At 39.4% G+C, this 20,644-nt stretch overlaps 1 protein-coding gene across 14 annotated transcripts; it reads right to left on the reverse strand.

The window, feature by feature from the left end:
* LOC103427610 (ribulose bisphosphate carboxylase/oxygenase activase, chloroplastic-like) lies at nt 1–9,373 on the reverse strand. Of its 14 annotated transcripts, none has more exons than XM_070809748.1 (8): nt 8,499–8,659; nt 8,362–8,421; nt 8,229–8,261; nt 6,653–6,951; nt 6,359–6,458; nt 6,180–6,265; nt 4,850–5,011; nt 1–543 (listed from the first exon to the last, which is right to left on the reverse strand). In XM_070809748.1, exons 2-8 carry the CDS (start codon nt 8,401–8,403, stop codon nt 210–212), a joined length of 1,056 nt encoding a protein of 351 aa, XP_070665849.1. In that variant the 5' UTR covers nt 8,404–8,421; nt 8,499–8,659; the 3' UTR covers nt 1–209. The 14 variants fall into 14 exon arrangements, with proteins under 14 accessions (XP_070665849.1, XP_070665847.1, XP_070665856.1 ...); XM_070809746.1 differs by having other exon boundaries at nt 6,653–6,957; XM_070809755.1 differs by lacking the exon at nt 4,850–5,011 and having other exon boundaries at nt 6,653–6,957; nt 8,499–8,662.
* Nucleotides 9,374–20,644: the final 11,271 nt, after the last annotated feature.

The raw sequence follows: 20,644 nt of genomic DNA on the forward strand, positions 1-20,644 counted from the left end.
TTTGGTGAACTTCTATGCGCTATATTCAAATATGAAAATTTGGTGAACTTCTATGTCCTATATTGTTCTTGCAGGACAATATTTGTGGCATTAAAGGTCGAATAGGTCGTCTCTAAAAGATCATCGTTTGTTACATCCATTTTACAGAACTTAAGCAGTGATCGAATTCTACAAACTTCAGAGTTGTATTCACTCACAAACTTAAAGTCTTAGAAGCGTAAATGCTGCCAGCAGTGTCTTGTTTCAGGAAAGTAAATGTCTTTCTGATGATCGAAACGATCGGTTATAGCAAGCCAGAAGATGCGTGGATCTTCCTCAACAAAGTACTTGGTTTGCAGTGCATCATGGATGTGTCTTCGAATCAAGATCATAGCAGTAGTTTTCTCAACTTCATCGACGGGTTTATTGTCGATAGGTTCCTCGATGGTGGCTCTAATACCCTTTGCGGTGAGGTGGAGCTTCACGTCTTGAACCCACTTCAGGTAGTTTCTTCCATATACTTCCAAAGCGGTGAAATCGAGCTTGTTCAAGTTCAACATGTCCCTAAAACAAGGGGTACAAAGACGTGGTTAATCATATGGAAAGCCATATATACATCGTAGAACATTCAGGTTCTATAGACATGTATAAGTTTCATTTAAGCATGAAAGCTACAGGTTTCATGTGGTAAGCTCTGAATGAAAACTTCGCGATGTCAAAGGCACTAAATATTAAAATATAGGTTCAATTTAGTTTTATGAACGATTAGTTCATAAAGGAGAGGTTCCTGCAAGAACACAGAATGCAATATGTTGATTTAAGTGTAATGGATTTAAGTTGCTTTGGGAACTTAAGGGTGAAAGCTTCGGGATAACGAAAGGATGTCAACGGTTCAAAGTATAAAAATAAATTATTGAATCATTAATGTCCAAAAGTGATCTTCAGGTTAATAATTTTGGATTAATTATCAAATTAATGGATTGATGGTCACTCTTAATTAATTCAATAGATTGTGACCAAACAGGATTGATCGTGGAAGCAAAAAAATGACAGATGGATCATATTAGTTTCGGTTGGTGATAAACCAAGTGATAATTAAATTAGAATTAATTAACGTAAACCAAAGTACCCCAAGAAAATATTTAGGCATGATTTACAATGCAGGGATGCCAAACATTGGCATTGGTTGAAAAAATAACGCGGCCCAGCCAAAAGTGGGCTAGCTACGATGTAAGGATAGGCCCTCCAACACGGCTGCAGGTCATTGGGTCGTAAGAGGGATATATATGTGTTTTCATAAAACCTGGGGGTTAGTACATTGATAACTGTTTTACTATTTATATATATCAAATTGGTCCACTCATGTTTGTTTTGTGCCCCCTTCAAGACTTAGAATTGAGGCATACAATCCCGGAGTCCAAGCACTTCCGCATCGGCATCTTCGAGTCCTCTCGGTGTAGGACCCATTCTTTTTTTCATTCAATTTTTATATAAATCCTTTTAGTATTTCAATTAGTTGTATGCTTTGAATACATTCCTTAAATGCATATTCTTTATTCTTTTATATCTATAAGCCTTATTTATTCCTTATTCTCAACTTTTGCATTCAATATATGGCTTTCGTTACCTTCGGGTGTCGGCCAGCACGTGCCTATCTTGATATTCGAGGAATATCAAGATCCGGGCATGTCAGATTGGTATCAGAGTGTGGTTTTTTCAGAGTATACTTAGGATTCTCTTCTATACTTAGGATTCTCTTCTATTCTCATAATTTGTCGATTTTGACATCATTTGGATGTCAGGACTTCTGGATTTGGTGCCATTCGGCGCAATTGTGCTAACCTTTCTCTATTTGAATTGTCAAATTTTGGTTGAAATACAAGAATTCGTGTTGGGATTGTGCCTCAACAGTGATGAAGTGGATTGTTGGACAACTTTCAACATTAGATCGATACTCCGCAATATACGTTCCCTAGGAATTGCGGGCGGAGTGGATCTATATAAGAGTGTTGGGAAACAAAAAAAACCTAAGTGGTTTGAATTTGGAAGATTTGAAGTGGTGTTGTACTCTGTGACATGTGGTCCCTAAGAATGACGGGCAGAGTCGTATCTCTTTGGAAATTACTCGAAACTTTTGAAATGCGTGATAGCAAAAGCGAGTAAGAGCTAGTTGTGACGACGGTTAGTAAGTGGTAGTTGGTGGGAGGAAATCAATGTTCTCGGACTTATTACCACTAAAGAAATTCGTGTGGATCTTTAGAGCAATTCTCAGCGATTGTTCTATCGATAACCTTTTTGCTTACTTCAACAGTGAAGTCAAATTCACTAACCTTTGACCATCAGCTTCACATCAAATTCTTCGAGCGTTGATATTGTTTAGTTTATATACTTTTCTTGGGAAACTCTTCAATAGTGAACGATATTCTCATCAATTTCCCAAAATGGAGTTGCGATTCTTGTTGTCGTTGTAGTTGGACTTGGATGATGAAGATCCAAACTTGTTTGGATAAATAAACTCCTTGAATTTCACCTAGGTTTGGTACTCGGCGGTAAACCCTAGCTCATTGTCCTTATACTTTTCGGTAGAAGTGAACTCAACATCTTGCTTGTAGCCCAATTTATCAGTGCTTTTATCCACTAACTGTCCAGCCTTGAAATTTTCAATGCAATGGCTTGAGACTACCATATTTATCATTGTACAAAGATCAAGTTTTGCTCTAAACTTCTCTATACTCATTGAGCTTTGGTTTGCTTAAGGGCATCATTTTAAGGTAGCCAATCGTGTCACTGCATCCATACGCAGGCTGCTTCATTACTTGCGAGTCCTTCTTTCCACCAACATTAACTTGTTTGACTAGATATCTACAACTAAGCAAAAATGGAAAGGTGGATTAAGCACTGCAACAACTCCCAAGAAATATTGCGTGTTGAGGAAGATGACTTCTCGTTTTCTGTTTGCTTGGTTCGAGCTTTTAGGTTTACTACTAAAATGGTAGCCACTTCTCTTGAATCTCAAGGTACAGTTTTCAAATGGGTTATTTGTTGGCAAAATACTAGAGTAGTTGGTCACATTTGGAAGAACTGAGGAGAAAATGATGCTTGGTGCTGGGTAGAATTTTAAGACGATAGTTTCTGTTTTGTTCGGTTTAGGGTATGGCACTTTTTGTGACATGGTACGAAATTTTTCCACATGCAACACTGGTTGATAGAGGAGTTGTGCGAGCTTGTATTTGGAGGATCGAATTTACGAAGTGTGAAATTGTGCACCCTTAAAGAATTACTGCTTGTTTACCGAGACAACAAATGTGTGATCGATATCGCGGGCAGCCGACTGTCGTATCGAAAACTTATTCGTTGGTTTCGTTAAGCAAGTGGGCAAGAAGATTTGTTTACGGTAGTTGTCACGGAATTGTTATGCTTGGGACTCTAACCAAAGACTCATGTTCTCGAAGTGCTTAACGTTCGTATGCTTAGGCGAGACCCATTCTCATTTTTCAGTATAAGTATTTTAACTTCATTTACTTTAGTTATTTGTTTTTGGCGTTACAAATGTTTTGGGGGAAGTATTTCCATTTTCAATTTTACATTCAGCACGAATTTTCAACCTATATGTTAGTACATATCTATTTTGACGTTATCCTATTTTACGTACTTACTTTTGACCATACACTATTTTTATATATATTTTTATTTTATATCTTTTAAAAGTATGTTTCTACTTTTACACTGATGGGGAAAGAAGGTATGAGCCTGGAGGCACGAAAGATGGAATCATTACAACCCGATCGCAACAGGATGGCATTTTCCCTTTTTGTGCAACGCTCTAACTTGATTTCTTAGCCATATATACATATTTTTCTTTTTCCTATTTTCAAGTTTTTCAATGTAGCAAATTATTTTAAATTTCGCGACGAAATTCTTTTAAGGGGGGTAGATTGTAACACCCCGTCCCGAGATTTACGTAACAAAAAGGGTGTTTTTGTATTTTCATTTGGGGATATTTTTCCTTTTAAAAATGGTTTTTTTGGTCTTAAATGGTGTGCCCAAGGGGCCCACCCCTTGTTTTGTCCCCTGATTCCCTTTCCCTTTCTTTTATTATTTATTTATTTATTAAACCAAGGCCTTTCGGCCTTATCTAAAACCCTAAACCCTTTCGAATTAGGCCCTCAGGCCATGTGGGTCTGGGCTCGAGCCCAGAGACCTCTTAACCCAATCCTAAAACCCCTAAGCCTAACCCACCTATTTATCTAAACCCTAAAACCCAAATTCTAAACCCTTTTCCCTATTTCCCCTAAACCCCTAAGTTCAACCCTAAACCCTAAAGCCCTAAACCTAAACCCTAACCCTAAACTAGTCAACCAGGTTTGACCAAACTGATTGACCTGTGGACTTTGACCCGTTGACTTTGATTTTGACCGGTCAACGGTCAACGATCAACGTTGACTTTTAGGGTTGACTTTTTGGGATTTCGTCCGAGACCCCTCCTAGGCTAATTTCGACGTTCTGGATCCGTTTTTGAAGTCCATTTTCTCAAATTCAATCATTTGAGTAGAGTTTGACTAAATGTACCATTTATGTGCTTAGAGGCAATTATTGTAGCGTTTCTATCTTCGCAAGTTTACATAGCTCTTTAGCGGCGAAGTATCTGTGAGTGTCTAAAAATGCTTGTTTTAATAGTAGTAATGCATACTGAGACTATTTTGAATTATTACTATTTTTCCTATAACCCATGTTCTTATAGAATATCTTATAGATGACGATATGATATTTAGAACATGTTTAGAACACCTCTTTATAGTATAGATGATGGATGACTTTATACTATGAAGTTGTTTTTCAATATATATATGTTCAATGGTTTTGTACTTACCTAATGGTCCTTTTGGTCCGTCCTGGACGACGGTTTGGTTTTGGCATAGGGCCTGGAGTGTGTTTCCTCTGACTATTTAGCACAGGGACCGGGAGCCTACATGGGGCTTGGAATGTATTTTCCTCTGACTGTCTGCTCAGAGACGGGGAGCCGGCATGGGGCCTGGGGGTCATTGAATATTCACTATTGATTATTATATATACAAGTTGTGATTTGAGACATTGCACGGCATCATAGGTTTCGGAAAACCTATGTTTATCATGATATATATGTGTTTTCATAAAACCTGGGGGTTAGTACGTTGATAACTATTTTACTATTTATATATCAAATTGGTCTACTCATGTTTGTTTTGTGCCCCCTTCAGGACTTAGAATTGAGGCATACAATCTTGGCGTCTAGGCAATTCTGCATCGGCATCTTCGAGTCCTCTCGGTGTAGGACCCATTCTTTTCTTCATTCAATTTTTATATAAATCCTTTTAGTGTTTAAGTTAGTTGTATGCTCTGAATACATTCCTTAAATGCATATTCTTTATTCTTTTATATTTATAAGCCTTATTTATTCCTTATTCTCAACTTTTGCATTCAATATATGGCTTTCGTTACCTTCGGGTGTCGGCCAGCACATGCCTATCCTGATATTCGAGGAATATCGGGATCAGGACGAGTCATAATTGCTTGGATCGAATTTGGGAGATGACTTTTTGGTGCTCACACATTTATCGAGAAGGGAATATGGCTGCTAACAAATTTGCTAACATGAGCTTTTCTTCTTCAACCTTGGTTTGGCATGCCTCCCCTTTATCAGCGGTCTGTGCCTCCTTACATTTGGATTTTCTTGGTTTGCATGGTTTCGAATTTTCATATTAATGTGCATCTTGGTCAGGTTTGTTCCCCCTTTATGATGTATGCTTTTTCATTTTTTCCTAACCCATTGCTTTTGACGCTTTGCAACTTGTTTTGCATGTTTATGCTTTTTAGGTTTTTATTTAGAAGAGTTTAGGCTTTACACTGCCCGTCTTGATATATATATATATAAGAGGAATCAGGTTGATGTCCTCATTTTTTTTCTTGTATTGTCACTTTACTCTTTCTTGTCTTATGAGGCGTAAGGTTTTATGTGTTCCTTGATTAGGTGTAACTTTTTTTTTCTTATTCAGTAAAATTTCTCTCGTACCGTTGATATTTCTTTAAAAAAAAAAATCTAAACACCAAAAATAAACTAAGTTGCGTAAAAGAAGAAAAGAAGTTTACGGAAATCACTTCCTCTTTTAATTTGCCTTCTAAAATCCCAATTTCATAAGCAAGAAAAGGAAATATATACTCACTTGATTCCCATCTTGGAGAAGACAAGCTCACATTGAAATGATTTTCCTTGACCTTTGCCTCCCCAGATACCCAAAATAAGAGGAACCTGTACCAATATATTTGAAATTCCCAATCAATTAGAAAATATCTATAAACTACCCACAGAATTGGAACTAAAATTGATGAAAATTTAATAAACCTTAATGTTGGGCAGGTTCAAAAAGTTCTTGGTAATGTGAACCACAAGTTTGTCCATGAAATCTGGAGCAATGTAGAAGCCATCCATCATGTTGTCCAGTCTGAAACAAAATTGAAAACTGAGTTTCTAACATACTTAGATTTTTACTTACCGAAGCTTATGATCCAAGTACAATTTTTTAAACATTCTATTGACACCGTAACATTATAATATCTAGCCCTAACATTATAACTCTGCATTTCAATGGAGCATGGCCCTGTTACGTAAAACATAAAAGCGCTACTTAGTACTTACTGGCGAAGGCCAGTACTGATGTAATCGTAGGAGCTCATGACGGCGTAGTGGGTCCCACTGCCCACAGGAGCTTGGAAAAGGGTGTCCACCATGCCCTTTCCTCTGGTGATGTCCTGCTGGTCATCTGAAGTGTCAAAGGCAAGTCCTCCCCACCTGTCCTTGGAGGTCTGCTTCGACTCATCGTATTCTGCAGAAACCTTGAAGTTCCCAGTTGAAGAGGTCTTGGGGTGGTTGATGATCTTGGAGCTCAACTTCTTCCAGCTGTAGTTTCCTAAGAAAGCAGAGGCGTTGAAGTTCAACTGCACCTAGAACACTTATCTTCTCAGCATCGAAACAGAATTTAGGTGAAATTACAGACTTCCAGTTCCACGTATTTAGATTAAATCATGCAGACCCAGAAAAGGAAAAATACCATCACTGCCTAAAAAACACCATAACATTAAAAAAAAAAAAAATACACTACTTGGCTACTTACGCGAGTCATTTTTCTTGTAACTACAAAGCACAGTTTGATACATGTTAAAAATCATTGCACTAAAATCTGGAAGTAAAAAAGTTTGTGCAATACTTTACATAATCAAAATACTGTTTTTAAGTGATACTAAGATGGAATTGGCTTTAGGTAGTGTTTGGTACGCAGACGGGACAGGACGGGACGGGATGGAACGGGATGGGACAGGACGGGACGGGACGGAACAAATGTTCCGTGCTATGTTTGGTACGCGCAGGACGGAACAAGATGGTTGTTCTGTTCTGCGTTTGGTAACGCATGGACAGAACGGAACCAAAAGATTAAAAAGACTAAAATACCCATGTTCCGTTTGTTGTTTGGTACAATTTTATGCGTGGAACGGGACAAGACTTTTTTTTTTTTGGTTCAAATTTGAACACTATTATCCATTATTTGTTTTTCTTGGTCCAAATTTTAATAGGTATATGTTGTGTTCCACATGCAAACCTCTTTAAAATTTGTAATTTTTATTCTCCTAGTTTTCTATAGCTCCATTTGAATTTTCAGCACAAACCCATCAAATTTTATTATGCAAATGTCAACCACATAAAGCAAAAGAACGGTTTTCTTCTCCTAATTCCTACAGCTTACATCAAGTATCCACTTGTTTATCTAAAGAGTTATTCAATTCATTCTATTATAATCTTAGATACCAAACAAAGCCTTCGCCTTTGTTTTTCATGAAAAACGCTTTCATATCTCAGTCCTAATATACATCAATGTCCACTGTTTAATATACTAGCAATAACCAAAGACAACCCGTGGTGTTGATCGACATTGCCAGAATTTTATCATTACCAGAAAGCCAGAATATTTGAAGTGTTAGTGGTACTGCACTACAGAGGTAGAATATGTACAAACTCACAAAGCAAAGAATAATAATCAAACTTGTTACTTAAACAGAGAAGAAATAAAAAAAACATTTGAACAATTGGTTTTCACTGTAATGCCATCAAATTACAAAGAAATTTTTTTACAAAGAAAGAAAATCAATGAGTACAAAGATGAATAGGAATTAGAAAACAACGAAGGTTTCCAAAGTGAATGCATAACCAGAAATATAACCTGTTTGCTCTCAATAAGATCAACCTCCCCTTCCTATTGTGCCAATTAACAAATACAATATCAGGAATCTGATAAATTTACATCATGGCAGAGTAAAACAAAATTATATATAAGAGAGCGAACATCAACTCACCAACCCAGAGACCATTTGATGAATCAATTCAACAGCAATCATTTGAACAATTGGTTTTCACTGCAATGCCATCAAATTACAAAGAAATTTTTTTACAAAGAAAGAGAGACCGAGAGCTACACAAAAACAGATCGAACCTGGAGCGGAGATGCAGATCTGAAGATGCTACACGGAAGAGGATGAGGAGGAAGGTTCACAGAGCTGCTATAGGAAGAGTTGCGAAGGGGAGATGCGAAGAAGATGAGGAGGAAGGTTGCGAAGGGGAGAGATGGGGGTGAAGAGGATCAGCGGCTGAGAAGAAGAGAAATAGTTTTTAGGGTTTGTTATATGATTTTGATGCTATAAATTTTGAAAAAGATAAGGGGCATTTTTGTCCTAAAATGTTAAACATTTATGTCCCACGGGCGTGGAACAACCCGTTCCAGGGGGGGAGGTGGAACCAAAAATCCTCAAAAACTTGTCCCGTGGAACGCCTCGTCCCACTCCTTTTAGGCGTACCAAACGTGGGACAGAACGTCCCGTCCCGCGTACCAAACGTGAACAGAGATAAGATTAAAATATTAAAAGAAAGTTATTTCCTACTAATTAAATGATAAGACCCAAAAATAAAAAGAGACTATGAGAACAATGACAAAGATTACAAATTTATGAGTTTAAACGACACAAACAGAGGAAACAAAAAATTGGGGTTGTTGCAAAAAAAGTCACAGTTACCGGTGATCTGTTGACGGCCGCGATGGTTGCTGCTGAGACTGAAGCAGCCATTGATTTGCAGACGTCAAAAAAAAACAAAAAAACAAAAAACAAAAAAAAGAAAGAGCTTACGATCGATGGGGAATTTGAAGCAAGAAGACGAAGTCTTTAAGCTCAAACTGTTTGGGAAATTTGTCTCGTGGAAATGAGGGAGGGCAGGGAGAAGAATTTATAGGAGTGAAAGAGAGGCTTTGGATTGCGGGGAGAGAGAGAGAGAGAGAGAGAGAGAGAGAGAGAGAGAGAGAGAGAGAGAGAGATGATGGGAACTGAATTATGAATTCCCAACGGCCACACAATTGGGATTGGCGGTATTACGTGGCTCACTGTATCCTGCTGAGGTGAACGTTGGTTTTGGAATAGTCGGTGGTTATGGGCTGCATGGGTTTGCTAAATGAAGACAAAATGGAGGCTTCTGGGGAACTCAGTTGATTTGAGGTTAGGGTTTAAGCTTCTTTCGTCGCCACAAAATTTAGTTACTACAATTGCATAAGCATCATTGATATGTATCTTCCTCAATTTTTTTTTCTTTCAAGCTGCACATAAATCCAAGTGCACGGCAAAATACTTTTAACTATTTGAGTTAAAATATTTCAACTCCTCTTTCGCTCAATTTTTATAATAGTCGATCGATATTAGATAAAGATTCTTAGGCCATCTTCAATCAGAAAATCAAATTCAAAAATTTTCTGAAACAAAGAAAGCGGAAGGTAAGATGTAAGACCTATTAGCATTTTTGCTCCTATGGGTTTTTTTTTTTTTTTTTGTTTTTTTTTGTTTTTTTTTTGTTTTATAGAGTATATCACATGATTCACATGATTTCTGACTTCAATTACTGAATTTATTTGTCCAAACTTCACATCTTGTGTGTGAGTAAGTTACACTAAAATCTTCATTTGGGTGCCATTTTGCATTGCTGATGGCCTTGCATATGTGCAAGATAGCTAACTCCTTAGAGCCCATAACTTTTCACTACACTAACCCATTGCCAATTATCAGCCACAAAATGAAAAAGATCTTTAGTCACAAACACCAACACAAACCATTGTGGAAACTATACATACAAATCGAGAAACTTCTAATGGCAAGTTAATATGTAGAAACTTATCATGGTTTACACGAGAAATTAAAGCTATTGTTACAATCACAATATCTAGCCAATCTTTGGTCCCATTTGTTGGATTGGACTTGTCCAAATCAAGCTCAATGCATCTCATTTTCGTCATCCTAACTTTAATTGGGGATAACATTGCTGCACACTTCTTGAAGAGAAATGTATGGGCTTGCCCTTCATGGAGTGAAAGCATTTTGGCCCTTCTTAATTAGTTTATAAAAAAGGATATTTCAAAGTATGGAGCTTGCTTCAAAAGCCGACCTTATGATTCCACCTCCATTTGTAGCTTTTGAATTTTATGTTTTAATCATATACTTGTAGGTGTAGCCTGTAGCCTGTAGGTATATTCAAACTAAGCACATGAATATGGTTCACATTATTTTCATAAATATGGGCCAATTGGCTAGAAACCTAGAAGCCCTAAAAGCAAATGGAAGTTTTTTGCTTAGGCCGAAAAGGAAAAATGGAGGTTTTTTTTTATACCAACAATATTTTACAACATGGAGTTGTGGCTTTCACACAATAGGCTTGTCATAATATTGTATCATAAAAATAATTTTTAAGTATTCATAAAATTATAGGAAAACTAATGAAAAGGGTTTGAAAACTTTGAGTTTTAATGATAAGGACAAAATAAAGGGTAAAGTGAATAGTATCAGGTTTGACTTTTTAGTGGTTTTTAGTTAAAGTGAACAGTACCGTAGGCTTTTCGTTAAAACTCTCTAAAATTATTCCTTGGAGCTGAGGATGCATGTTAACATAGTTTGATCATCATCCCCACTAGTGGAGCCACACCAAAGACTATGATGGGCTGTAGGTCAAAGAGATTTTGTGGCAATATATATATATATATATATATATATATATATGTGTGTGTGTGTGTTAATGTATAGCCTAATATAATAGACAAAATAAATGCAAGAAGAATTATTTTTTATTGAAACTAGCTTGGTGAGTATTTAGCATAATTAAAAATATAAAAGTTATTAAGGAAATTGTGATGTCATTTTGTTCAAGATTATCCTGTTTTGATTCAATGGACATTATATTATTTTCAGTCAATTATTTTTAAGATTGCCTATACTTCCACTTTCATTGGTTTGTTGTATGCTAGTTGTGTGGTTATAGTTGAGATAGTCCGTGTATTAAGTTTTCTATTTTCTTCTTGTGTTTGCATCTAAGTATATGTGAAATTGGATGATTTATTGCAATTTGTAATTGCAAAGCTTTATTAATTAATGCCAAACAAATTTTAAAGTAAATAAATACAAAAGTTAAACTTAAATTTTTACATAAAATATGTATGTAGCAAAAAAATATTATAATTTGATTTTACGGTAAGTTTTTTAGCTAGCCCACCTATAAAAAAAAAACTAATGAAAAGGGCTTGAAACATTTGAGTTTTAATGATAAGGACAAAATAAAGGGTAAAGTGAGTAGTACCAGGATTGATTTTTTTAGTGTAAAATAATGTGGTTTTCGTTAAAATGAACAGTACCGGAGCTTTTCGTTAAAGTTCCCAAATCATCCCATCCTAATGAGGAGATCATAATTTTTTAACTGACCAACTTATCAATTGAGCCATGCTTGCTTGTCTATTTCTCTGGTTAGAATCTGTTCTCAAATTACAGTAAGTCCAACTAGAGAATGAGCCAGTTTTTCCAAATTTCCACCTGTTATGGAGGAGTCGCACTCTCAAATCCATTGCAGCTTCTAATTTGGACCTGTACAACACTTCAGCTCCTTCTGGGCACCCACGGGTGACATTAGTCTTCTACCACAGCTCGGTGTAGTGTCCGTGTTTGTCCCGCGACTTCACGGAGCCTCCGATGCCGAACAAAATTTATGACATATTTGTCTTTTCGTGATCGTGATCGAGAACGGAGACGCCCTTTTGCTTAAAGTTGGTGACTGAGTTGGGATGTGGAGGGAAATTATGAGAGTGGTTTGAGAAGGTGAAGTAGAGGATAAGAGAGATAAGCGACGGAGCAAAGAGCAAGGCTTGTTTTAACGGTGAGAGAGAAGACATCAATGTCTCTGATTGTGGGGGAGGCTAGGAGTTTCCAGAAATTAAAAGGGTGGTTGTTCAATGGTTTTTTCTCTTGTACAAGACATTATTCATGAGAAAATGATTTTCCAGGAAAATGGAAATTATAATGAACTCAATCTATCGCTAGGAATTTGTTGAAGATTTGAAATTTATCGGAATGTTTGGAAAGTGACAGAACACGTATAGCAAGCGGGTATTAGCTAGTTTAACGAATAATTAACGGTCTCCTTTCGTAATTGGCGTATTAGAGAAATTTTTCATTGTGTCCAGAACATAGATGATATATCGTATTTCATTATATGGATGGGAGTTTTTTTCTTTTCTAAGTTGGTAATTTTTTAACACAAATAACTCACTATTTGAATAATGACACGTGATGTACCACCTTATATTTTGGGCACACTAAAAAATTTCCCGGCATATTGGCTGTGCTTTCAATTTAGTCACTATTGAGTCTTTTGGTCATTTTTTGTTTATTATCAATAGTTAACTATTTTGTTTACGAATAATGTCAGGTTTGACTAATTTTTTAGATTAAATTTGCAAACATGTCCCTAAAATTTTTTTATTTTTTTTTTCTTCCCTCGCCCTTCTGTCTCTTCCCTCTCGCTCAATCCTTTCTGGTTGCTCATCTCATCTGCTCTTACCATAATTTTAATTTTCAGGAAAGGCTAAGGGGAGGGACCACAAGGAGGCAGCGAAGGTGATAGGGATCGACCTCTACTATCGGGCGAGGAAAGAGGGGCGAACTTCTTACTTGAAAAGATTCGAAGTTGTTTTACAGGAACTCAAATTCAAGGATCAAAGAAGCAGCCACGGGATCGAATTACACCCATGAATGCTCGAAGGTTAGCTCGACCGATTCTTATACGAATCCGATTCATTTGGTGTTTTGTAATTTTCATCCTCCCCTTACAAGGCAAAACGAGTCTTGCATTCCCAGCTGAACATGAGTCCATGACCACTATGAACCCCTTTCTTCTGTACACCGAACTTTGGGATTGAACACCGGTTAATGAGAGGAGGATTTGAGCCATCTGAAATCCCATAAGGTTAACATGATTGAATTATAACTTCCTTATGTATCAGACCGTATTGGTTTGTGTACGATTGAATTGATTAGTTTGAGTAACGAATGGTTTTGAAACTTGGATTCATACAGGAATTAAGATTTAGAGCTTTTTTAGCTTAAATAAGGCAATACTTTTCAATTTATTTTCAGTTTAGGGTTTAGGGCGATTTTGTTCTGGATTCATTTTCATAAGGATTCAAACAAAGGTGAAGGCTAAGAAGGAATGTTGTAAAGCCTTATACAAGGAGAGGACCGATGAAAATGGTGAAAGGTATAGAAAAGCGAAGCAAGAGGCGAAGAAAGCTGTCAGAGAAGCTAAGTTAGCGGCTTACGACGATATGTATAAACGACTAGATACCAAAGAAGGAGAGTTGGATATCTATAAACTAGCTAGAGCAAGGGAAAAGAAGACAAGGGACCTAAACCAAGTGAGGTGCATCAAGGATGAGGATGGAAAGGTTCTTGCTACAGAGAACGCGGTTAAAGACAGATGGAGAGGTTATTTTCATAATCTTTTCAATGAAGGACATGAAATGAGTGCTTCTTTAGGGGAGTTGAGTAACTCAGAAGAGTGTAGAAACTACTCCTTTTATCGTCGAATCCGGAAGGAAGAAGTGGTTGTAGCTTTGAAGAAGATGAAGCATAGAAAAGCAATAGGCCCAGACGATATACCAATCGAAGTGTGGAAAGTTTTGGGAGAGACAGGTATAACATGGCTCACTGACCTTTTCAATAGGATTTTGAAAACGAAGAAGATGCCAAATGAGTGGCGAACGAGCACTTTGGTGCCTATCTACAAGAATAAGGGCGACGTACAAAATTGCATGAACTATAGGGGTATTAAGCTAATGAGTCATACAATGAAGCTCTGGGAGAGAGTCATTGAGCATAGATTGAGGCAAGAGACACGGGTTTCGGACAACCAATTCGGGTTCATGCCAGGGCGCTCAACCATGGAGGCAATCTATCTCTTACGAAGATTGATGGAAAGATATAGAGATGAGAAAAAGGATTTACACATGGTCTTTATAGATTTGGAAAAAGCGTATGATAGGGTCCCAAGAGACATTCTTTGGAGGATTTTAGAGAAGAAAGGAGTACGAGTAGCATATATCCAAGCTATAAAGGATATGTATGAAGGAGCAAAGACTGCCGTAAGAACTCATGAAGGACAAACCGAAAGCTTTCCCATAACTGTAGGATTACATCAAGGCTCATCCTTAAGTCCTTACCTTTTTGCGTTGGTAATGGATGAGTTAACAGGACATATTCAAGATGATATTCCTTGGTGTATGCTTTTCGCAGACGATATAGTGTTGATAGATGAAACTCAGGAAGGGGTAAATGCAAAGCTTAACCTTTGGAGAGAAGTGTTGGAATCTAAAGGTCTTCGCCTAAGCCGATCAAAGACAGAATATATGGAGTGCAAGTTCAGTGCAAATGGAGGCCAAAACGAGTTAGGGGTGAGGATCGGAGATCAAGAAATACCAAAGAGCGACCGTTTTCGTTACCTAGGATCTATCTTGCAAAAGAACGGAGAATTAGATGGAGATCTCAACCATAGAATACAAGCTGGATGGATGAAGTGGAAAAGTGCATCCGGCTTGTTGTGTGACCGCCGTATGCCACTGAAGCTCAAGGGAAAATTTTATAGGACGGCAATAAGGCCGGCAATGTTGTATGGCACAGAATGTTGGGCGGTGAAACATCAACACGTACACAAAATGGGTGTAGCGGAGATGAGGATGCTTCGTTGGATGTGTGGGCACACGAGAAAGGATAAGATTAGGAATGAGGATATCCGGGGTAAAGTAGGAGTAGCCGAAATTGAAGGAAAGATGAGAGAAAATCGGTTACGGTGGTTTGGACATGTGCAAAGAAGGCCTACTGACGCTCCGATTAGAAGATGCGACTATGGGACAGAGGTTCAGGGCCGAAGGGGTAGAGGAAGACCTAGGAAAACTTTGGAAGAGACTCTAAGAAAAGACTTAGAGTACTTGGATCTAACGAAGGACATGACACAGGATCGAGCACAATGGCGTTCTAAGATTCATATAGCCGATCCCACTCAGTGACTTGGATTTTCCAAGTCTCCAACCAAGAAGTTTTCCTCACTCGGGAAATTAAGGGAACACTACCCCAACCTACATGCTCCGCTCAGAAAGCTTCAACATACAAGCTTCAACAAAAGAAAATTTAAAGAACTTAGCGAAGAAGGCTTTGGTGTATTTAACACAATACGTTGAAATGAAGGAAAGCTTATTTATTGATATCCCCGATAAGCTACAAATATGTACATATACATGAGTCAAAATAAACACACAAGAGGGAGCCTTCACAAAGGTTGCTTAGGAGAAGTCTCAGCAGTCGGTAGAGCCCCAGAAAGAGAAGGCACCGGAGGGGGATCATTTGGAGCCTCAGTACTGGACAGAACCCTAGAAGGAGGAGGCATCAGAGGTTGATCATTTGGAGCTTCATTACGCGGTACAACCCCAGAAGACGAAGGCAATAAATGCCTTTGGAACAAACCCACAAATCTCTGATGATCAAGTAAAACCTGACCATCAGTTTCCTTCATCTGGTCAAGCTTCCTCTTCATGTTTGTAGCATAGTCATGTGCGAGCCGGTGCAACTGTTTATTCTCATGCTTGAGCCCTCTAATCTCCTGTTTGAGACTCATCACTTCAGCCGCCAATGATTCAACTTGGCGGGTTCGAGCAAATAGGCGTTGTGCCATATTAGACACAGAACCTGCACACTGAACACTGAGAGCCAGCGAATCCTTAACAGCTAACTCATCAGACCGTTTGGAAAGTAGTCTGTTATCTTTGGGAGTGAGAAGGTTCTTGGCCACCACCGCAGCGGTCATATCATTCTTCATCACGGAATCCCCAACGGTAAGAGGACCAGTTGGGGAGACGAAGGATGGGCGCCATATGTTGTCTGGAGAAGGCGGGGCTGCCTCTTCAACAAGGTTCAAGTCAAAACGACGGTCGGAGGGGCCAGACATTTTCAAAGGTGTTGAAGAGAGAAGAGGTCGGACAAATCAAGATCTTAGAAGTGCAAGAATGAAGCTTCTACTGGTGGAGATTCAAGTGTGCTTTGGAACTTAATGCCAGCCCCTATAAAAATCTGCACTCGACGGAGCTTCAGAAATCAAAGAGGCGCCTGCTCAGAAATCGAAGAGGCGTTTGCTTTCTCAAAAGTTGGGCTGCTTAAAGATCACGAGGGTTGATCTCAGAAATCGAAGAGCCGTTTGCTTTCTCAAAAGTTGGGCTGCTCAAAGACCACGAAGGCCGATCTCAGAAATCGAAGAGGCGCTCGCTTTCTCAAAAGCTGGGCTCCCTAGAGACCACGAGGGCCGATCTCAGAAATCGAAGAGGCACCTACTTTTCCAGCCTTGTCAGCACCTGTCACACGCACACTCAGCTTTGCGGAAATTATGGGCATTCTGTCAAAGACTTCTGGGGAAGTAGAAAACACATGAATCTTACTGTTCAATCACCCACTTCCCACACGCAACAATAGCTCATGGGTACCACATATAACTTTGCTAAAGTTCTCTGCCAAAGTTGAGCACGTGAAGCTTGCAGCTCCCACTACATCGCTCTGACCAAGAAGGGTAAAAGAATAGCAAAGAAACAGCACTAACAAAGTTTAGACCCATAAATTTTGAAGGTCTAGCTACCATATTATTACCCACAAGGGTAAAGAAACAGTACCACTGCTGGATAATTGGAAAGTCCATGTATGTCAACCTCTGTGCTTCGTGGCAAGGTAGACTAGCAAACATGCCCAACCTTTACTCACATTCGAGAAAACACTCCCAATAAGATTGCTTGCTCCAAAATCGAAGAGGCACCGTCCTCCGAATCTAAAGAGCCAGACTCCCAACATGACTACTTTCTTAAAAATCGAAGAGAGGGTAAAGGAACAGTACCATTGCTGGATAATTGGAAAGTCCCTGTGTGTCAACCTCTGTGCTTCGTGGCAAGGTAGACTAGCAAACATGCCCAACCTTTACTCACATTCGAGAAAACACTCCCAACAAGATTGCTTGCTCCAAAATCGAAGAGGCACCGCCCTCCGAATCTCGAGAGCCACTCTCCCAACATGATTACTTTCTCAAAAATCGAAGAGACACTGCTCCCCGAATCTCGAGAGCCAGACCCCCAGCATGATTGCTTTCTCAAAAATCGGTGAGGCACCGTCTCCGAATCAATCGAAGAGGCGCTTGCTTTCTCAAAAGCTGGGCTGCTCAGAGACCACGAAGGCCGATCTTAGAAATCAAAGAGGCACCTACTTTTCTAGCCTTGTCAGCACCTGTCACACGCACACTCAGCTTTGCAGAAATTATGGGCATTCTGTCGAAGACTTCTGGTGAAGTAGAAAGCACATGAATCTTACTGTTCAATCACCCACTTCCCACACGCAACAATAACTCATGGGTACCACATATCACTTTGCCAAAGTTCTCTGCCAAAGTTGAGCACGTGAAGCTTGCAGCTCCCACTACATCGCTCTGACCAAGAAAGGTAAAAGAATAGCAAAGAAACAGCACTAACAAAGTTTAGACACATAAATTTTGAAGGTCTAGCTACCATATTATTACCCACAAGGGTAAAGGAACAGTACCACTGCTGGATAATTGGAAAGTCCCTGTGTGTCAACCTCTGTGCTTCGTGGCAAGGTAGACTAGCAAACATGCCCAACCTTTACTCACATTCGAGAAAACAGTCCCAACAAGATTGCTTGCTACAAAATCGAAGAGGCACCGTCCTCCGAATCTCGAGAGCCAGACTCCCAACATGACTACTTTCTTAAAATCGAAGAGAGGGTAAAGGAACAGTACCATTGCTGGATAATTGGAAAGTCCCTATGTGTCAACCTTTGTGCTTCGTGGCAAGGTAGACTAGCAAACATGTCCAACCTTTACTCCCAACAAGATTGCTTGCTCCAAAATCGAAGAGGCACCGCCCTCCGAATCTCGAGAGCCAGACTCCCAACATGATTACTTCCTCAAAAATCGAAGAGACACTGCTCTCCGAATCTCGAGAGTCAGACCCCCAACATGATTGCTTTCTCAAAAATCGAAGAGGCATCGTTCTCCGAATCTCGAGAGCCAGATACCACAGACCACTTTTTCAAAGTGCTCTGACAGAGTTAAAACATGTGAAACTGGCAGCTCCCACTACCGTGCTATGACCAAGCAGGGTAAAGGAATAGCATTACTACTTGTTGTTAGGGAGACTCCTATATATGTCGACCTCCATCCCCAACGGACAGGCAGACCTGCAAAAATGCTCAACCCTTCATCATATCTAAGAGGGCACTCCCAACAAAGCCTTTCGAAATATTCAGCTTTCTTTCCCCCCGATAATACCTCTGCAAACAAGCTATACTAGAGCAAGAATATCTCATATCATCAGGGTTAAAAGCAAGAGTATCCCATATCATGCTTTTTCCCTGTTTTTTCTTTTGGCCTTGTTTTTACCTGCAAGACAAGGAGAAAGAGAGCAATCAGTCAGCACTTGGAATCAAGCTTCCAGCCAGGAACTGACTGCCTGGAACCCCTTACCTGATTACTTACCTGGCATTGCTCTCGAGTACTCATCTTCAACATCTTATGTTTCCAGGGAAGATTCCGCATCTGCTTGAGGAACAGATAGGGCAAGTGCGAAGGATACAAGGAAGCATGTGGAGACAAGCGTAACAGCACACGTGCCGATACATCCATTACTCTGTCAAAAGCAAAAGTATCCCATATCAGCAGGGTGGAACGTACTCTAGATTTGATGGACTTGTTTTGACCCTCAAATTCTTCAGTCGCCCTTATACTCTGGAGGAAACCAGAAAACCCTCCAGCTCAGTTCAAGAATAAGCCTGTGGAAAGCTACTTCTTCAAAAGCAAAAGTATCTCATATCATATCTTCTCATTTTTCTTCTCTTTATCCTTCATGCTGCTGCAAGATGGGGAGAAGGTGAACAATCAGTCGGAGCTCTGATTGCTTACCTTGTCTGTCACCTCTTTCAGCAGACCCCTAGCTCGGCGACTTGGGGGACTCCTACTACATGGTTTGTATCGCGCTTGACCAAGCCTGAAACTACAAGTAAGCTTCAAGTGAAATTGATACATTACCTTGTGCATCTCCACCAGTTAAAGATACCACCCCTGGATGGAGGAAGAGTACTTCCAGAGAAGATGCCACATCTACCTATGAGACAGATAAGGCAAGTCAAGACGACACCACACTCCGATACTTAGAAGTTTCGTGATTACGAGATCATTCTCCCACAATATTTCCTAATGTCATTTGTACTAAATCATTCACTCGTACTCACTAAAGGAGAGCTTGAACCTATGTACTTGTGTAAACCCTTCACAATTAATGAGAACTCTTCTATTCCGTGGACGTAGCCAATCTGGGTGAACCACGTACATCTTGTGTTTGCTTTCCTATCTCTATCCATTTATATACTTATCCACACTAATGACCGGAGCAATCTAGCGAAGATCACAAAAAGCGACCGTTTTCGTTACCTATGATCTATCTTGCAAGAGAACGGAGAATTAGATGGAGATCTCAACCATAGAATACGAGCTGGATGGAAAGAGTGCATCCGGCGTGTTGTGTGACCGTCGTAGGCCATTGAAGCTCAAGGGAAAATTTTATAGGACGGCAATGAGGATGCTTCGTGGGATGTGTGGGCACACGAGAAAGGATAAGATTGGGAATGAGGATATCCGAGGTAAAGCAGGAGTAGCCGAAATTGTAGGAAAGATGAGAGAAAATCGGCTCTGGTGATTTGGACATGTGCAAAGAAGGCCGACTGACGCTCCGGTTCGAAGATGTGACTACGGGACTGAGGTTCAGGGCCGAAGGGGTAGAGGAAGACCTAGGAAAACTTTGGAAGAGACTCTAAGAAAAGACTTAGAGTACTTGGATCTAACGGAGGACATGACACAAAACCGAGCGCAATGGCGTTCTAGGATTCATATAGCCGACCCCACTTAGTGGGAAAAGGCTTTGTTGTTGTTGTTGTTGTTGTATTATTATTCGTAATTCAAACTACACACATATTGTTCTCTCATATTCACTAAATATGTCATTTCTTTACATTAACAACTTCTTTTTTTTTTTTTTTGGTAACAGTAAAGTAAAAACACCTACATATAAGCGTATATATGTATGTACCTAGAAGATTTTGGACAATGAGGCGTTCAACACTGCTATAAACTTGTAGAACGTCATGAACGCCACCTTGGGGGCCTATTTTTTCCCCTAATGTAAACAGG

Source organism: Malus domestica, chromosome 12 (genome assembly GCF_042453785.1).
Source record: "Malus domestica chromosome 12, GDT2T_hap1".
Lineage (NCBI taxonomy): Eukaryota > Viridiplantae > Streptophyta > Magnoliopsida > Rosales > Rosaceae > Malus > Malus domestica.